Below are 20,913 nucleotides of genomic sequence, written 5' to 3' on the forward strand. Positions count from 1 at the left end.
TTTTTCAATTTGGGTCTGTCTCTGTTTCTATCTCTAATATAGGGCACCTAGGTCTATTCTTTCGCAGCTATTACGGCAATTTGTCGGCTATGTTTATTACAGCTGCGAAGCTGTAAGATGAGCGGAGCTTTATTGCGGTGCTCTTGGTTTTTTTTTACAATTCAAAGAATTTGAATTGTATTGGGGCGCTGTCTTTTTTTAAGATCTGTTCACACATTATTATTATTTTTGAAGTCAAATTGGAGTAGTGATTTTGGTCACGCCGAAACGGGAAATGGAACGAAAAAGCGAGTGGTTTTGCGTTGTGAAAATTTTTTGCTCTTTTTTTAAAATAGAGTGAGAAAACGGTTTTTGAACAAAAATTTGCTTTCTCGCTAGTGATTTTCTGCTCATAATCGGCAATTTCACTTTGATTTTTACTGTTTTTTGATTTTGCTGTTTTTCAATTTTTTGGGTCGGATTTTTTTCTAAATGGTTTTTGCAATCCATTCATAGTTCATTCTAGACCTAGTTTGTTGTTTGAACCAAACTTCCATTTCTTACTTGTGCGTTTTTGTTCACATGCGGCATTTTGACTTTGATTTTCTGTTTTTTTATTTGATTTTTTAGAAAACAGGTTCCCAATTCAATCATAGGCCGTTCTAGTTCTAGTTTTGTGTTTAGTCAATGAAAATATATTGAATTGTACGCCAGGGCTTGTCCTGCTGTTTTTTTTTGTTTCGTCTTCTGACGCTTTTTTTCGTTTTACATTTGTTCACACAGCAAAGCTAAAAAGTCAAATTTTCTGAATGAATTCCTCATCTCACTTACGGCGTTTGCGCGCGTGACGTCATTTCTCACTCTCTGTAGCCAAAGTTTTTTTTCGTGATTAGATTTTGATCACAGGTGACTTAACTCACTCAATAAAATGACTTTTGCACTTTAAAACTTTGGTTTAATTTGAATTTGTTTAAGGTCAAAGGAACTGATATGTGCAGTAAGGGTCCCTAATGGGAGGCTTCTGTGGGATAAATTTTAACCAGCTTTATTTATTTATTGCTGAATGTTTTTTAGCTAGGTTTTTGAGCGGAATCGATTTTTTTTTAATTTAGGTCTGTCTGTTTCTATCCCTAATATACGGCACCTAGGTCTATTCTTTCGCAGCTATTCCGGCAATCTGTCGGCTTTGTTATTTATAGCTGGAAAGCTGAGCGGAGCTTTATTGCGGTGATCTTAGTTTTTTTTCGTTTCGTCGTCTGAAGCTCTTTTTCGTTTTACATTTGTTCACACAGCAAAGCTGAAAAGGTCAAATTTTCTGAATGAATTCTTCATCTCACTAACGGCGTTTGCGCGCGTGTCGTCATTTCTCACTCTCTTTAGCCAAAGTTTTTTTGCGTGATTAGATTTTGATCACAGGTGACTTAACTCACTCAATAAAATGACTTTTGCACTTTAAAACTCAAGTTTAATTTGAATTTGTTTAATGTCAAGGAACTCATATGTGCAGTAAGGGTCCCTAATAAGAGGCTTCTGTGCGATAATTTTTAACCGGATTTATTAACTTAATGCTGAATGTTTTTTCCTAGGTTTTTGAGCGGAGTCAATTTTTTTAATTTAGGTCTTTCTCTGTATCTATCCCTAATATACAGCACCTAGGTCTATTCTTTCGCAGCTATTCCGGCAATCTGTCGGCTTTGTTAATTATAGCTGCAAAGCTGTAAGCTGAGCGGAGCTTTATTGCGGTGATCTTAGTTTTCGTTTCGTCGTCTGAAGCTCTTTCGTTTTACATTTGTTCACACAGCAAAGCTGAAAAGGTCAAATTTTCTGAATGAATTCTTCCTCTCACTAACGGCATTTGCGCGCGTGACGTCATTTCTCACTCGCTTTAGTGAAAGTTTTAAGGTTATTTGCGTGATTAGATTTGATCATACGTGACTTACCTCACTCAATAAAATGACTTTTGCTCTTTAAAACTTAAGTTTAATTTGAGTTTGTTTAATGTCAAAGGAACTCGTATGTGCAGTAAGGGTCCCTAATAAGAGGCTTCTGTGGGATAATTTTTAACCGGCTTTATTAACTTATTGCTGAATGTTTTTTCCTAGGTTTTTGAGCGGAGTCGAATTTTTTAATTTAGGTCTTTCTCTGTTTCTATCCCTAATATACAGCACCTAGGTCTATTCTTTCGCAGCTATTCCGGCAATCTGTCGGCTTTGTTAATTATAGCTGCAAAGCTGTAAGCTGAGCGGAGCTTTATTGCGGTGATCTTAGTTTTCGTTTCGTCGTCTGAAGCTCTTTCGTTTTACATTTGTTCACACAGCAAAGCTGAAAAGGTCAAATTTTCTGAATGAATTCTTCCTCTCACTAACGGCATTTGCGCGCGTGACGTCATTTCTCACTCGCTTTAGTGAAAGTTTTTAGGTTATTTGCGTGATTAGATTTGATCATACTTGACTTACCTCACTCAATAAAATGACTTTTGCACTTTAAAACTTAAGTTTAATTTGAGTTTGTTTAATGTCAAAGGAACTCGTATGTGCAGTAAGGGTCCCTAATAAGAGGCTTCCGTGGGATAATTTTTAACCGGCTTTATTAACTTATTGCTGAATGTTTTTTCCTAGGTTTTTGAGCGGAGTCGATTTTTTGATTTAGGTCTTTCTCTGTTTCTATCCCTAATATACAGCACCTAGGTCTATTCTTTCGCAGCTATTCCGGCAATCTGTCGGCTTTGTTAATTATAGCTGCAAAGCTGTAAGCTGAGCGGAGCTTTATTGCGGTGATCTTAGTTTTCGTTTCGTCGTCTGAAGCTCTTTTTCGTTTTACATTTGTTCACACAGCAAAGCTGAAAATTCAAATCTTCTGCATGAATTCTTCCTCTCACTAACGGCGTTTGCGCGCGTGACGTCAATTCTCACTCTCTGTACCCAAAGTTTTTTTCGTGATTAGATTTTGATCACAGGTGACTTAACTCACTCAATAAAATGCATTTTGCACTTGGAAACTCAGGTTTAATTTGAATTTGTTTAAGTTCAAAGGAACTCATATGTGCGGTCAGGGACCCTAATAAGAGGCTTCTGTGGGATAGATTTTAACCAGCTGTATTAACTTATTGCTGAATGTTTTTACCTAGGTTTTTGAGCGGAGTCGATTTTTTTAATTTAGGTCTGTCTGTTTCTATCCCTAATATACGGCACCTAGGTATTTTCTTTCGCAGCTATTCCGGCAATCTGTCGGCTTTGTTAATTATAGCTGCAAAGCTGTAAGCTGAGCGGAGCTTTATTGCGGTGATCTTAGTTTTTTTTCGTTTCGTCGTCTGAAGCTCTTTTTCGTTTTACATTTGTTCACACAGCAAAGCTGAAAAGGTCAAATTTTCTGATTGAATTCTTCATCTCACTAACGGCTTTTGCGTACGTGATGTCATTTCTCACTCTCATTAGCAGAAGTTTTTTTGTGTGATTAGATTTCGTTCATTAGTGACTTACCTCACTCAATAAAATGACTTTTGCACTTTAAAACTCAACTTTAATTTAAATTTGTTTAATGTCAAAGGAACTCATATGTGCAGTTAGGGTCCCTAATAAGAGGCTTCTGTGGGATAAATTTTAACCAGCTTTATTAATTTATTGCTGAATGTTTTTTACCTAGGTTTTTGAGCGGAGTCGATTTTTTCAATTTAGGTCTGTATCTGTTTCTATCCCTAATATACGGCACCTAGGTCTATTCTTTCGCAGCTATTCCTGCAATCTGTCGGCTTTGTTAATTATAGCTTCAAAGCTGTAAGCTGAGCGGAGCTTTATTGCGGTGATCTTAGTTTTTTTTTCGTTTCGTCGTCTGAAGCTCTTTTTCGTTTTACATTTGTTCACACAGCAAAGCTGAAAAGGTCAAATTTTCTGAATGAATTCTTCATCTCACTAACGGCGTTTGCGCGCGTGACGTCATTTCTCAATCTCTTTAGCCAAAGTTTTTTTTGCATGATTTGATTTTGATCACAGGTGACTTAACTCACTCAATAAAATGACTTTTGCACTTTAAAACTCAAGCCTAATTTGAATTTGTTTAAAGTCAAAGGAACTCATATGTGCAGTAAGGGTCCCTAATAAGAGGCTTCTGTGGGATAAATTTTAACTAGCTTTATTAATTTTTTGCTGAATGTTTTACCTAGGTTTTTGAGAGGAGTCGATTTTTTCAATTTAGGTCTGTCTCTGTTTCTATCCCTAATATACGGCACCTATGTCTATTCTTTCGCAGCTATTCCTGCAATCTATCGGATTTGTTAATTATAGCTGTAAGCTGAGCGGAGCTTTAATGCGGTGATCTTAGTTTTTTTCGTTTCGTCGTCTGAAGCTCTTCGTTTTACATTTGTTCACACAGCAAAGCTGAAAAGCTCAAATTCTCTGAATTAATTTTCTTCTTACTAACGGCTTTTGCGCGCGTGATGTCATTTCTCACTCTCTTTAGCTAATCACGCTCTTTTTTGCGTGATTAGATTTCGATCATTAGTGAATTACCTCACTCAATAAAATGACTTTTGCACTTTAAAACTCAAGTTTAATTTGAATTTGTTTAATGTCAAAGGAACTCATATGTGCAGTTAGGGTCCCTAATAAGAGTCTTCTGTGGGATAAATTTTAACCAGCTTTATTAATTTATTGCTGAATGTTTTTTACCTAGGTTTTTGAGCGGAGTCGATTTTTTTAATTTAGGTCTGCCTCTGTTCCTATCTCTTTTATACCGCACTCAGCTGTATTATTTCGCAGCTATTCCGGCAATCTGCCGGCTTTTTTTAAGGTATTGTTTTATTAATTATTGAACCAGCTTGTATTTGTTTTTGTTCAGTTAATTGTGACTGTTCGTTCCATTTCTTTTAGGTAAAAAAACATCAGATTTTTTTAATTTGTTCTTTTCAAAGAGTTATTGGAATTTTTAATTTTGCGAACATTTTGCTGTAGCTTTGCGCGTTTTCTGAGTTAATTTTGGTTAAATTAATATCCGCTGTCGCCCTTTTAATGGCTATGATTTAGGCGCTCTCCTTTTCTTTTTTTACGATTCAAGGAACTTGAATTGTATTGGGGCGCTGTTTTTTAATATCTTTCTTTTTTGAGAATTTTTGTAAGAATATTTTTCGATCTTCTGCTACATTTGTTTTTGTTTTCCTCTGTTATCTGTATCACCTATTTTTATCGCTTCATCCCTCAATTGATGGTGGTTTTTTGATAATAGCTGTTTTCGTGTCGAACATGTAAAAAATGTTTTCTGAAGTTTTTCCAGAAATTTTTGGCAGGTTTTATTTTTTCCTCTTGCTGTTTCAAATGATTGTTTTCTAGTTGTGATCAGTTTTCTAATTCGAGTTGTTTCCGGATTTTTTCGGCTACGTTTTTTTAATGATCTGTTCACACATTTTCATGATTTTTGAATCCAAATTGGGGTAGTGATTTTGGTCTCGCCTAAACAGGAAATGGAGCCAAGAAGCCAGTGGTTTTGCGGCGTGAAATAGTTTTGCTGCAATTTAGAGACAGTGATAAAACGGTGTTTGAACAAAAATTCGCTTTCTCGCTAGTGGCTTTTAGTTCACATGCGGAAATTTATTGGATCGGATTTTTTTCTAAATGATTTTTCCAATCAAGTCATAGTTCATTCTTGGCCTAGTTTTTTGTTTGAACCAAATTTCCATTTCTCGTTAGTCGTCTTTTGTTCACATGCGGCATTTCGTTTTTAATTTTCTGTTTTTTTATCTGATTTTTATAGAATTGGTTTTCCCAATTCACTCAAAAAATGTTCTAGGTCTAGTTTTTTGTCTAGTCAGTGAAAATTCTTTGAATTCTACGCCAGGACTTGTCCTGCTTTGTTTTTTTAATTAGCTTTACCTTTTGATCGCGTTTTTCGTTTTCATAAGTCACTATTTTCACGCTTGACTTCTGACTTACCTCGCTTATATTTTCAACTGAATAGATCTCAAATTCTCTCACGCATTGAATTACGGAATGTAGTGAATACGGTCAAAGTCAAAAGATCAAAATGAAAAGAAACAGGATAATGATATGAAGCCCGGTTATAAAGTCATGGTGCTTTAGGTTATCAAAGTTCAATAGAGCGATTGCTAGCTGATATTAGTGTTATGCTTAATAGCGTTCAGTTTGGAAGCTGATTTTAGTGTAATTTCAGAATTTGAAACCGAATTTGCAGAATTGCACACCAAACAAAAAAATTTGACACTTTGGAAAAAATTGAAACTTAGTAATTTTTTAACCTGTTTTTCCTTCTTTGGGTTTTTTTGTCGTCTGATTTGTTGTTTTGTATATTAAGCCGCATTGACAACAAAAAGGGCACTGCAATACAATGTATCTCTGGACTCGCAATTGGTCGAAATTTTTCACAGGATCTTGTTCTGCCTTTTCTTCTATTTCTATTTTTCATTACATTTTTTTGCTTTAGCGAACTTTGCCGCTTTTTTCTTCCTAAAACGAGTTCTGCGTCAAAACACTGTGGAATGAACTGTCAGTATCAAAAAATGAACTCAAAATTATAAACCTATTTGACCAGACAGATTCTCGGTCTTTGAACCTTGTTCGAATTAGTCTTATTAATAGCCGCCGTCAGCCTCTCAACGGCTATCATTTAGCAGCCCTCCTTTTTAAATTTGCTTTAACTTTTGATCACGTTTTTGTTTTACATAAGTCACAATTTTCACGCTTGATTTTTGACTTATTTCACTGACTGTTTCAATTGAATGGATTATATATTCTCTCATGTAATGAATTACGTAATGTAGTGAATACGGCCAATGTCAAAAAAGTGCAAAATAAAAAGAACGGGATATACCGATAAAGCCCGGTCATTAAGTCAGTGCATTAGGTTATCAAAGTTCATTAAAGCGGTTGCTAGCTGGGATTAGTATTATGCTTAGTAGCGTTCAGTTTTAGAAGCTGAATTAATTTATTTTGGAATCTATTCAAATATGCAGAATCTGCAGACCAAATGGAGACACTTGGAAAAACTTTTTGAATTTCTACCTCTTATTTTTTTCCGTTTCTATCCTAATGCGTGACAAGCGTATCAACGGCGGCTATTTTCCGTCAATTTGCTGGCTGTGTTTTAGTTAATTTTGCCAATTTTTTTCACCATGTGATATAAACTTATTTTTTAGCTGTTCAACTGTTACCGATGTTTGACGTTTTGCGAACCTTCGGCTGGTTGTCACTTTTGTGTTCCCTTCTCCGTACTTTCATTAAATTTTTGTTTTTTCTATTATGTTCAAAATAATGTTGAACGTATTGATATATATATATATATATATATATATATATATGTATATATATAAACAATATTTTTAACAGCTGCCGCCATCTTCTCAGCAGGCTAATATTAGGCTGCTTTTTTACTTCGTCGAAAAAAAATTTGTTTTGCTTTACCTCATTTTGGCGCCTATTTGACATTTTTCATGAAATATTTTTGACTTCTGTGGGCTAGTTTCATTGTTCTCTCATTCTGCTAAATGTGATTTTCATTAGCAGTTATTCAGCAAAGCAATCTAAAGTGAACCGAAGCAGTATCGAAAAACGATAATCAAAAATAGAAGCGGTATAAACCCATTAAGCTCAATTTTAGATGCCCGGCACATGAAGTTTTTCTTGTGTTAGTTATCATCTCTAGTGCCTTTTAGTATTGGCACTGGTCCCTTTATCCTCTCAATCTCATTTAGAAACAGGAGTATGTCTCAGGGCGAAATGAAATGGAATTGGTTTGCACTTCAAAAATGTTTTATTACATCAACCAGTCTTGTCCATTGTTTTCTTTTCTTTCAATCCAAATCCGGTTTATGGGAATCAGTTGCGGCTGTTTTCCGACAATCTTCCGGGTATGTCTGGCAATGACTCTAGTTTTAAAGATGGAATTTGCATTGTTCGACCCTCTCCTGTTTCATTTAAGGTTGTGTTCCACTTGTATAGCTTTCTTTGCAATTTGGATATTGTCGAAAACACTGACCTAAGAACTGCGCACTTAATCTTCTCACACCAAACTGAGGACGCGTTATGCGTACATCAACTTATAAAATTTTACAATGGCCGAGAATAAAATCATGGATATTTTTTTCTAATCTGAATAAAATTGTATCCAATTTGCAGCGAGTTTCATATTTTTTGTTATTGCAAAGTTAAGCTTTTGTTTGTTAATTTTTTGGTTGTTTTGGTTCCATTAGTGCTGAATTTTGCTAATTATTTTAAATACAAATTTTTTTACCCTACTTGATGTTGAGAAAGTCCCTTTTTCTGTCCTGTCCTTATTCATTTTTAATAGCCGCACAGCGATAGCTGGGGCTATTATTGGCCTTCTCTTGGTTTTTTTTTTATTTCGTCGTCATGATTTTTGTTACGACCATATGACGTCACAGCCACTTTTTGTTCGTTCGTTCATGCAATTTCAACTGAATTGCATGTGTGACGTCATTTTTCGCTCTTAGTGGAGCGAGTTTTTTTGTTCATGCGCGTGATTAAATTTTTGGTCACACTTGACTTACCTCACTCTCAAAAATGACTTCCTCACTTTGAAATTGACTTTTATTTACTTTAATTCAAAGAGATAAGGTCAAATGGGTGTGTGTCACTCTAAATGAAGGTTATTTGAGATCAGCTAATAGAGGCAGCAATAACTTGTACAGATTTTTAATCAAAATATAACAGATCAGCCTTCAATGAAAAGGCAAATTTTTCTGGTCTGTCTTTTTTACTGTTTTTTTAGACGGCCGATCTACGAATCTATTGCGGCTATTTTCTGGCAATCTGCCAGCTATATTTGTTTTTGCTAAATTATTTCGAATATTGTATCATAACGGCATTGGCTTGAATTTCAGGTAGAAGTTGGTTGTTAGGTTGCTTTGCTCGTCTCTCTGGTAAAGCTTGGGACCGTTTTCTGAAATTTTAGCCTTTTCTTTATTTGGAGCTTTTCAGAATCACGGGCCTAAGAACTGCTGACTTTTCTGCTCAAGCGCATGATTAAACTTTTTGTGTTGATTTTCTAGTAAACGGGTATGGAATAACATTTTGGGACTTGTTTTAATTTGTATTCGATTTGTATCTGATTATCAATGAGTTTCAGATTTTTTTGGCATTGTAAACCAATTTTTTGATTGCTATCGAACGAAGTTTGAAACAATTATTGTAATCGTGCGTGTCTTTTTCATGCAAAATTTTTGCTCGTTTTTGCGTTACACATTTTTGCGGTTTTGTTTAAAGCATTCTTTGACTTCTCGATTGACTCTTTCACGCTTGTCTGATTTTTTGGGTGATTTAAACTGCTTTTTTTTACTGCAGCTATTTTTTCTGAAGGAGCGCTCAATTTTGCTAAATGCTTCCATTTAAACACGAGAAAATGCGTTTTTGCTTGACGTTGAATGGTAGAAGTTGTAATATCAAATGCCCACTTGTTTGCTAGCTATTAGACTGTTCACATTTTAATGTTTTTAAGTGATTCGGAAGTTTGGAGGCGAAATGACTGAAGACAGACGAAAGTTCGACCGCTTGTTGCTCCTTTGCTAGATCAGTTTGACTATTCTTTAATATTTTAGATGGATAACTTTTTGATAGCCGCCGTCAGCCTCTCAACAGCTATTATTTAGGCGCCCTCTTTTTATTAGTTCGCTTTACCCTTTGATCACGTTTTTCGTTATACATAAGTCACGATTTCCACGTTTGACTTCTGACTTACTTCCTTCACTGTTTCAACTCAATAGATTGTAAATTCTGTCACGTATTGAATTACGCAATGTGAATACTGTCAAAGTGAAAGTACAACGTTTTTTTAAATTGTTAATAGCCGCCGTCAGTCTATCAACGGCTATTATTTAGGCGCTCTCCTCTTTTACAATTTAAAGAATTTGAATTGTATTGGGGCGCTGTCTTTTTTTAAGATCTGTTCACACATTTTCATGATTTTAAAAGTAGAGTGAGAAAACGGTGTTTGAACAAAAATTCGCTTTCTCGCTAGTGGTTTATTGTTCACATGCGGCCTTTTGACATTGATTTTCAGTTATTTTAAAATTTTTTGATCTGTTTTTTTTTAGGAAATGGTTTTCGCAATTCATTCATTGTCCGTTCTAGGTCTAGTTGTTGTTTAGCCAATGAAGATTCTTTGAATTGTACGTCAGGACTTGTCCTGCTATGTTTTTTAATTCGCTTTACTTTTTGATCACGTTTTTCCATTTTACATAAGTCACGATTTTAGTCCTCACTCTTAGTTGTTAGTTGCAAAATGTCTTGATCTTTAGGCGGCATGTTGTTTTTTTCCTTCACAATATTGTGATGTTCTATATATTTCAACATTTTGCAGATTAATCGCGGGATGCAAAAACAGCGAACGTTTTCTATCTTGTGTTTTGAAGAGTTGCATGCATATGGAGCAGGGCAGCTTTTGTCGAATCAGAAAAAGACATTTGTTTTTGGTTAACATCTTCAAGCTTTTCTTCAAGCTTTTCGAATGAGAAGCAATTATTGTAAACGTGTGTCTTTTTTATATGCAGATTTTTCGCTTGACCGTTTTTCTTCTAGAATAATCTTTGACTTCTCAAGTGACTTTTTCACGCACTTCTTGATTTCCAGAGGCCCGCCTGCCATTCGAGAGCAATTTTTCCGACTTTAGTCGGTTTTTTTTGTTTTCCTCTCATTTTCTTTGCTTCAATTCTGGATAAGGCTAAATCGATTCGATCAATCAACAACAACAGGGCATGTCTCATTCCGACCATTAAATTTACACTTGAGGAACACTTCAAATTTACACTTGTCAAATGAATGTTCGAACTGAACCCAACTAATGTCTAATGGGTTAAACGCGGCTAGTTTACATCAATCCATGTCGGGAAATTATAGAAGGGATACAAAAATTGTTGTTATGCTGACGTAGAATGTTTTTGCAGTAGTGTATAGATTTCTAACAATACATTTTGCTTACAGGCATGGGTGGTCCTTTGGTAACAGTGGCAGTAGTTGCACGGACATTGTCACAGATATTCAACATTCCCATTATTGGGGTCAATCACTGCGTAGGTCACATTGAAATGGGCAGACTCATCACAGGTGAGAAAAGACTCATCCTATCGTTCTCTGACAAATGTCGAGAGCTCTGCCAACAAATTGATGCAATGTTGAAACTAGCCTTGTTAGGTGTTATCATTAACCGCATATTGAAAGTAACTTCCTATTGACTTATAGCTGCAGTTAATCGAATTATGTCAATGTTGGGGTTGAGTACGTTATAGAATACTAAGAGGTGATACAGCGATGGTAGTGTCAGCGGTAGTCTAAGCGATGCAAAATCTGAGATTCTCTTCTATACTTGAGTCGAATCATTTTCAGGTGCAAACAAACCTGTCATCTTGTACGTGAGTGGTGGGAATACTCAAGTTATAGCCTATTCTCAGAACAGATACCAGATATTCGGAGAGACTATTGACATAGCTGTGGGAAATTGTCTGGATAGGTTTGCGCGAGTGCTCAAACTGTCCAATGACCCCAGTCCTGGCTATAACATTGAGCAGCTGGCGAAAGAGGGAAAACATCTGCTGGAGTTACCTTACATTGTAAAAGGAATGGACGTGTCTTTTTCAGGTAAATATTTGAGTCATTGGCTATCATTCATGTGACTAATGAAGCCAACTTTTGCTTTTTGAGATTGATTAAATCCGACATTTAACAGGAAGTGTTTTGTTCAAGAGCCTATGATTGTTACTAAGCTTTTTCGTTTGTTACTTACCTGTTTGAAAGAAGCTAACTACGAGCTGAAATTGATTTTTTTCAGTAAGTGAGTTGAAAAAAGCTAAAACTATAGTTTTAGGCAATATAATGAAGAGTAATGAAATGTGTCAACCCATTCCTTGACTGAGCATCTTAGCTTTTGAACAGCCTCTTCCCGCTTGATGCTGATTTTGTGCGAACGGGATCCAGACGAGAGTATAGTTTCGAATGACCCTCAAATGTACATTACTGAGAGGGTCAAGCAGATATACGCAGTTGACGATTGAATTCAATGTTGTTTGATTTTGAGTGACAAATATTTGTAGTAAATCAGAAAGTATAAAAAGTGTAAATTACCCGGCAAAGTTTGATCTTGGCATGTGAAGTTAGCTCAAAGTTTGCAAACTCACTTTCAACATTCGGTAACTTTTGGGGGTCATGATTAAACCCCTCTTTTTGAGCTAGGTTTAACCGAGGACAAATGTCCTCAAGAATTTCACTTAAGGTGAATAGATTCTCTACTAGCTTCAACAACAGTTATACTCTGCTTCAGCAGTTATTGATGCTACATTATTTTGAGCCTTGCAACCCCAACTGATTGCTCCAGTCTACTCTCTTATTTTAAAACAAAAGACTGAAATACTCCTCCTGGTCTTTTTAATTGCTCTTCACAGCAATTATTGTAAACGTGTTGGTCTTTTAATGCAACACTTTTTCGCTTGACCATTTTGCGCTTTTCTTCTAGAACATTCTTTGACTTTTAAAAAGGCTTTTTCACGCTTTCGTTTTTTAGTTTTGAGTGATCTCTGCTGCTCTCACTCCGAAGTAAAGCTTGTCACCAATATAAAATCGTTTGTAAAATATCTACAGTAAGGGTCTGATAGCCGAGTGGTCAGTGCATTTGGTTATGGATCGGACTGGCTCCAATCCCGGCGGGGTCAAGTTTTTTTCTACCGCCTGTCGTTCGAGAGCAATTCGTCTGACATTAGTCGGTTTATGTTGAATACCTGTGCAATCAGCATCAGAAAAATATAAGGTTGCACATTGTTAGTCTTACAAAATTTTGTCTTATTCCTTGTTCCACTTTTTCATCTAAGATCAAGGTTTGCCGCTTTCCTTTGATTCTCACCCCAATTTTCAACAAACGAACTTGTACAATTGGCACGAAAACAAGTATCAGATCTACGTAGCCAAGCTAAATAGTCAAGACAACCTATTAAACTTCGTAATTTTGTTTGTCTTATTGTAAGTTGTTCCTCAGTCTCCTGCTGAGGACTGTCAATTGTTCTCTACTGGTGTTCCAAGTGGCAGACATTAGTTCATTTTCAATGAAATTTCCTAATTTCGAATTTTTTGGAAACCTCGTTATCAAACCAACCACACGCAATTTTCGGACATACCACTATCTATTTTGTCTTCTACCCACAAAAAGCCTGTGATTTCTTCTGCTTGTTTATAAATAAATATTTGCCTTGATTTTAGCTGAAAAAATTCAGCGTATTTTGAAAAGCCATTAAAATTGGATACGAGATTTTTCCAGATTGTTTGAGGTCGTACACAATCCTATTCACCGTACAAAAATGTTCAATTTCTATCTAAAAATTCCAAACTTTAGGTTGGTCAATCACTACATGTTCAATTGTAGCATTTAGATAAGCAGTTTTATGTCCATTTGTTTTAAATAATCATTTCGATACAAACGAATTCAATAAAAATCGCAGCAAAAAGTCTAGTTGTAGTTGATTAAGTTTCACTGAAATCTTTTTTGAAATCTTGGCTTAAACTTTTTGCAGGAAAAGGTGTATAGCGGCTTATGTCACCATCAGGATCGAATTTCAAAGCAAAATGGCATCTAATTCCTACTGTGTTTTCATCAATTTTCACTACAGACCAAACAGTTGTTCGCAACAGGAAATTTGCTGTTCTTTGCGTCAAATTAAATTGCATTGTGCAAAACTTGAAACATTTTTTGGAAGTAAAGGATCAACAGCAATCTCGCTCAAAAAGAGACATCCACTGAATCGTTTTCAATGGATTGAACAATTTTTGGCATTTACTTTGAAGTAAAATTCATTTCCGTTAATTTATACGTTTCCTGACTTTCGAATTTTGAGTTCATGAGTTCACCATTTTTGTCTTCAAACCCAATCAAATAGCACTTACTCCTTTTGGGTTTCCTGTTGAGGTCTGATCTAATTTTCCTTGAAATAGTTTTGCAGCATGCATAAATGCACCGAGAAAAAAAATATGACAAATAGCACATTTAGTTTTGTACATCTTTTCATCAGGCGCTTTCGCAGAGATTGATTGCAGAAGCATATTTTTGACGTAAAGTTTTGTTAAAGCTTTAATTTTTTTTGTATATACAAGCGTTTTCCAGGAAACAGCGAGCCACTGGAACAGAGGTTCCCTAAATTCAGTTTTGTGGATTCCAACAGTACTGCTTAAATTGGAAAATTTATCTCCATTTCCGTCAAAAATTAACTTGCCATGTCTTCCTACATCGGCACGAAGCTGTTCAAATTTATCCAGGATATCATCGCTTGTTCTAATTAAGTAAACCTTTGAAGAACAACTACAACTCAACAATTCGAATTGAACTACAAGCAAGTGCTAGCCAAGAAACCGCGAGCTATAGCAACAGAGGTTCCCACAATCTTTCAATTTCCAGTTTCCTTTTGGAGTATATGGAGCAGAATTTTTGAAGGAAATTACTTCGGCAGAATTTCTGTGCCAGGATATCTGTGTAAACTTTGTCAAAAGTTTCAGTTGCTTTTGGCATACAATCTTTGCGAAACGGTTGTTGTTTTGAACTTATTCAATTTATAAACCTGCTATCAATTTGTGAATCTTTTATTTTCAAAACCTTGAAAAACTGGTAAAGTCTTCAATTCAAGATTTTTTATTTTCCATTTTTTATACCACATTGATCAAATTTCTGCTTTAATGCATTTTGCTTTGAAACAGTCCTCCGAGGAAAAGTCCTGCAGGCAAACAATCCGTTTCCAAATTCAAATGGAATTGAAGTTTTATTAAAATCCAGTTTCGAATTTCGCAAAACAAACCTTCACCAGCCTCTCTGCCGTTGGAAAACGAAATCAGGTTTCTGGGGCTATCAGTTAGTGATAAAGCATCTTTTGGAACCATCTTTTTCAGTTCTTTATTGTTGTCCCTTCATTGTTTTCCCTCGTTATCTTTTTTTCCTAAGACAGAAAAATGCGTTTGTTGGTATTCTGAAGTCCACGAAACGGGTTATCAAAACGAGCAAAAGTATCTTTAATGATATTGCTGGTTGCAAAATTTTCTCGTGAAGAAGCTAAATGTCCTCTTCTCTTGTTCTCTGTAAAGTGAATTTTGACCTGCCTTGGTATTGTTTTTTGGTTCATGTTTCAATGCATGGCATTCAAATTTTTTTTGTTATTTAAGAGTTTTTGGAGATATGCCCAGCTTTTTTGCATTTAAACCGTTGTTTTAACTATGTTTTGCTGTCGCTTGTGCGCTCTACAAAATTTTGTAATCTGTCTAGTTTTGTGACAATTGAAACAAATTCGATCATGGCTAAAGAAAACGGATTCTGATCCTCGGTGTTTTTGTTGTTTTTGATACTTTCGTAATCTTTCAGAATGACGTTTATTTCCATCCAAGTTCATCGTGACCCTATTTCTCTAGCGTACAAAAACGTTCAAATTTACGTAGAAGTCCCTTCAAAAAACAGATTAAAATTTGGTCACTTGCTGACTCATCGGCTTCAGAAAAGTGTAACTGCATGTCCTCGGCTCTAGTACTATATTGAATTTTTTTATATGCTTTAAGTTTTCATCTTTGTTGAATCGGGTATTATTTTCTGCAAATGTGTTTTCTCGAAAATTTTTAGTCTCTTGCACAACACGTCCCAAGCTTCAGACCCTTCTCTTTTATAAGGTCGCAGAGACAACACTTCTTGAGACAACAACTATTTTGTATCAATTGGCTATCTGCTTTTATCGCAAAGCTTTCTCTTTTCTATCGGCCCTATCAAGTTTTTCTTGATGATAATGTCGCCCTCCTAGCTTAGGTTTTAACTCTTTATATCCTACAATTTCGTCCAGCACCTTTTATCTTCAAAACATATATTCGTGCTTCCACTTGTTCAGAAAAATGAACCAGTATCTTTTTCTTTAGCACTAAAGAATTGTTTGATCTATTTTGCTTTTCATCCTTCAGCCGGGAACTCTTATGAGTGTTTCAATATTTCAATCAAAATCTGACTGCAAAAGCGGTTTAACTTGAACTTAACTTTAAATGAAGATCTGCAAGAAATAAATTGAATTCATTTAAAACCTGAACTAAGTATTTTTTTTTCCAAATAACAAACGTTGAAAACATCGAAAATGCAAAATTTTTAGGCGCAAAATGCTAGTCCATTCTTTAGGTTTTTACTTGAAACAACAGTTCTCTACTTTAAAGGCTCTGCAGAAACTCCCGAAAGATATTGGTTTTACAATTTCAATCTGTTTTCCAGATCTGTTCGTTTTGAATGTTGACTCTTTTAATCAACCTTCTGATTTTGGGTTTCAATCGGGCCTTTTTTAATAAATATCTACTTTCCACAGTTTTACTTCATATCTACTTCAAATCGACAGTTTTACTTCCTACAGTTTTTAACTCTCTCTCTCTCTCTCTCTCTCTCTCTTTCTCTCTCTCGCTCTTTCTCTCTCTTCTCTATGTCTAAAAGACACACAGGCTATCTAGCGGCCTTCTCTCTGTCTTTCAGCAAAGATTCTTTCTTCTTACAGCGCGGTGCGATCTGTTCTCTCACACACAAACACTCTTTTCACACTTATCTCTGCTCTCTCTCTCTCTCTCTCTCTGTCTCTCTTTGACACTGACTCTGGCGGGTTTTCTCGATGAACTATGTTGCACAGGCCACCCTCTGTTTTGTCTCTTTGGGCAATAACTTATTGACAGGGTTAGAGTGGCAGGCAGAAATACGCAGGATTTGACGATTGAATTTATTGTTCCTTGATTTTGGTTGGAAAATTTTTGTTATAAATCAGCTTGTATAAAAAGAGTATATTTCGCGCCAAATTTTGATCTTGATATGTGAAATTAGTTAGAAGTTAAGCGTCTGCTTTCTCACTTTTAATATTCTGTAGAAATTTTTTACGAAATTGTGTGTTTTCGTGTTCCATGCGATTTAGTCAGAATGTCAGAAGACATTCGGACTAAACTGTTCGGAATATTTATTTTTGCTTGATTCATAGAATGCTTACTTAGAGCGATACCAGCCCGAGTATCCACCAAATTTATCTCCTTGAAAGTCAACGAATTCCACTTAGATGAATAGCGTCTTTACTCGCTAACTTTTGGGGTGTCATGCTTCAATACATGATTTTTTACGAATTTTGAAAGTCAACCTATTTCAAAATTTATGTAATAAAGTTTTTTTTAAATATAACACCGCGGACAAAGGCAATCTGAGTGTTAACTCATGTTATTAGCAGCTACGAAGATATAGGGAGACTGTTATTGATCTTATTGTTGTTTTTAATAGTTGCGACCACTTGGCATCACATCTTGTTCAAATCTGGCTTTCGAGTTTTCATTCGTGAAATTGCGCGCGTGATCGATTTTTACTTAATGGAGATAGTAATTTTTAATGACTTTAGTGCTTTTTCTTTAGCACTAAAGAATTGTTTGATCTATTTTGCTTTTCATACCTTCAGCCGGGAACTCTTATGAGTGTTTCAATATTTCAATCAAAATCTGACTGCAAAAGCGGTTTAACTTGAACTTAATTTTAACTGAAGATCTGCAAGAAATAAATTGAATTCATTTAAAACCTGAACTAAGTATTTTTTTCCAAATAACAAACGTTGAAAGCATCGAAAATGCAAAATTTTTAGGCGCAAAATGCTAGTCAATACTTTAGGTTTTTACTTGAAACAACAGTTCTCTACTTTAAAGGCTCTGCAGCAACTCCCGAAAGATATTGGTTTTACAATTTCAATCTGTTTTCCAGATCTGTTCGTTTTGAATGTTGACTCTTTTAATCAACCTTCTGATTTTGGGTTTCAATTGGGCCTTTTTTAATAAATATCTACTTTCCACATCTTTACTTCATATCTACTTCAAATCGACAGTTTTACTTCCTACAGTTTTTAACTCTCTCTCTCTCTCTCTCTCTCTTTCTCTCTCTCGCTCTTCTCTCTCTCTCTCTCTCTCTCTCTCTCTTCTCTATGTCTAAAAGACACACAGGCTATCTAGCGGCCTTCTCTCTGTCTTTCAGCAAAGATTCTTTCTTCTTACAGCGCGGTGCGATCTGTTCTCTCACACACAAACACTCTTTTCACACTTATCTCTGCTCTCTCTCTCTCTCTCTCTCTCTCTCTCTCTCTCTCTCTGTCTCTCTTTGACACTGACTCTGGTGGGTTTTCTCGATGAACTATGTTGCACAGGCCACCCTCTGTTTTGTCTCTTTGGGCAATAACTTATTGACAGGGTTAGAGTGGCAGGCAGAAATACGCAGGATTTGACGATTGAATTTATTGTTCCTTGATTTTGGTTGCAAAATTTTTGTTATAAATCAGCTTGTATAAAAAGAGTATATTTCGCGCCAAATTTTGATCTTGATATGTGAAAGTAGTTAGAAGTTAAGCGTCTGCTTTCTCACTTTTAATATTCTGTAGAAATTTCTTACGAAATTGTGTGTTTTCGTGTTCCATGCGATTTAGTCAGAATGTCAAAAGACATTCGGACTAAACTGTTCGGAATATTTATTTTTGCTTGATTCATAGAATGCTTACTTAGAGCGATACCAGCCCGAGTATCCACCAAATTTATCTCCTTGAAAGTCAACGAATTCCACTTAGATGAATAGCGTCTTTACTCGCTAACTTTTGGGGTGTCATGCTTCAATACATGATTTTTTACGAATTTTGAAAGTCAACCTATTTCAAAATTTATGTAATAAAGTTTTTTTAAATATAACACCGAGGACAAAGGCAATCTGAGTTGTAACTCATGTTATTAGCAGCTACGAAGATATAGGGAGACTGTTATTGATCTTATTGTTGTTTTTAATAGTTGCGACCACTTGACATCACATCTTGTTCAAATCTGGCTTTCGAGTTTTCATTCGTGAAATTGCGCGCGTGATCGATTTTCACTTAATGGAGATAGTAATTTTTAATGACTTTAGTGCTTTTTCTTTAGCACTAAAGAATTGTTTGATCTATTTTGCTTTTCATACCTTCAGCCGGGAACTCTTATGAGTGTTTCAATATTTCAATCAAAATCTGACTGCAAAAGCGGTTTAACTTGAACTTAACTTTAACTGAAGATCTGCAAGAAATAAATTGAATTCATTTAAAACCTGAACTAAGTATTTTTTTTCCAAATAACAGACGTTGAAAACATCGAAAATGCAAAATTTTTAGGCGCAAAATGCTAGTCCATTCTTTAGGTTTTTACTTGAAACAACAGTTCTCTACTTACAAAACTTTTTCTTCCTTAGAACAACACAGAGCATCTTAAAAACTTTTTTTTCTAGAAAGCAGTGGTTTGGTTGAATGAGAAACTGAAAGCGAAAATTTTACTACTTAGTATGAAAAATGACTACTTGTGTTTAACAATGTAATATCCTTGACATAGTTGGAGCGGACGTTGACCATTTTTGAACTGATTCCTCCGCTGCGACTAAGCACGATGAGGAGAGATCATCCAGACACCCCGTTAGTTTCTCAAACGCTATCTTAAAAATTAACCTATGAGCCAAATTTGGTAATGTTCTTCTAGCAAGCGTTCTATACATCATATTTTGCGTAATGTTTTGTTAACATCAATATCCTTGTCTTTTAAAAGTTTAACGCAGCTTTAAAGGCTCTGCAGAAACTCCCGAAAGATATTGGTTTTACGATTTCAATCTGTTTTCCAGATCTGTTCGTTTTGAATGTTGACTCTTTTAATCAACCTTCTGATTTTGGGTTTCAATCGGGCCTTTTTTAATAAATATCTACTTTCCACAGTTTTACTTCATATCTACTTCAAATCGACAGTTTTACTTCCTACAGTTTTTAACTCTCTCTCTCTCTCTCTCTCTCTTTCTCTCTCTCGCTCTTCTCTCTCTCTCTCTCTTCTCTATGTCTAAAAGACACACAGGCTATCTAGCGGCCTTCTCTCTGTCTTTCAGCAAAGATTCTTTCTTCTTACAGCGCGGTGCGATCTGTTCTCTCACACACAAACACTCTTTTCACACTTATCTCTGCTCTCTCTCTCTCTCTCTCTCTCTCTCTCTCTCTCTCTCTCTGTCTCTCTTTGACACTGACTCTGGTGGGTTTTCTCGATGAACTATGTTGCACAGGCCACGCTCTGTTTTGTCTCTTTGGGCAATAACTTATTGACAGGGTTAGAGTGGCAGGCAGAAATACGCAGGATTTGACGATTGAATTTATTGTTCCTTGATTTTGGTTGGAAAATTTTTGTTATAAATCAGCTTGTATAAAAAGAGTATATTTCGCGCCAAATTTTGATCTTGATATGTGAAATTAGTTAGAAGTTAAGCGTCTGCTTTCTCACTTTTAATATTCTGTAGAAATTTTTTACGAAATTGTGTGTTTTCGTGTTCCATGCGATTTAGTCAGAATGTCAGAAGACATTCGGACTAAACTGTTCGGAATATTTATTTTTGCTTGATTCATAGAATGCTTACTTAGAGCGATACCAGCCCGAGTATCCACCAAATTTATCTCCTTGAAAGTCAACGAATTCCACTTAGATGAATAGCGTCTTTACTCGCTAACTTTTGGGGTGTCATGCTTCAATACATGATTTTTTACGAATTTTGAAAGTCAACCTATTTCAAAATTTATGTAATAAAGTTTTTTTTAAATATAACACCGCGGACAAAGGCAATCTGAGTGTTAACTCATGTTATTAGCAGCTAACAACTTAGATGAATAGCTTTTTTACTCACTAACTTTTGGGCGTCATACATCAATGCATGACCTTTTCACGAATTTTTAAAGTCGACCATGTTCAAATTTTATGTAATAAAGTTTTTTTAATATAACGAGGACGAAGGCAATCTGAGTTGTAACTGGTGTTATTAGCAGCTACGAAGATATAGGGAGACTGTTATTGATCTTATTGTTTTTTTTAATAGTTGCGACCACTTGGCATCACATCTTGTTCAAATCTGGCTTTCGAGTTTTCATTCGTGAAATTGCTCGCGTGA

The 20,913-nt window shown here is 35.6% G+C and overlaps 2 protein-coding genes across 2 annotated transcripts in view; one reads left to right on the plus strand and one right to left on the minus strand.

Annotated features, from left to right (window-relative positions):
• The window catches only part of LOC142349649 (elongation factor Tu-like), a 317,975-nt gene that overhangs the window by 224,036 nt on the left and 73,026 nt on the right, over positions 1 to 20,913 (minus strand). The window lies entirely within an intron of this gene.
• The window catches only part of LOC142349650 (putative tRNA N6-adenosine threonylcarbamoyltransferase), a 55,315-nt gene that overhangs the window by 3,769 nt on the left and 30,633 nt on the right, over positions 1 to 20,913 (plus strand). The window contains exons 2-3 of the mRNA XM_075401368.1: positions 10,920 to 11,042; positions 11,322 to 11,573. Coding sequence (XP_075257483.1) covers positions 10,920 to 11,042; positions 11,322 to 11,573 — 375 coding nt within the window. The remainder of the gene's footprint in view (positions 1 to 10,919; positions 11,043 to 11,321; positions 11,574 to 20,913) is intronic.

The sequence above is a fragment of the Convolutriloba macropyga genome, chromosome 11 (genome assembly GCF_964194025.1).
Source record: "Convolutriloba macropyga chromosome 11, txConMacr16.3, whole genome shotgun sequence".
Classification (NCBI taxonomy): domain Eukaryota; kingdom Metazoa; phylum Xenacoelomorpha; order Acoela; family Convolutidae; genus Convolutriloba; species Convolutriloba macropyga.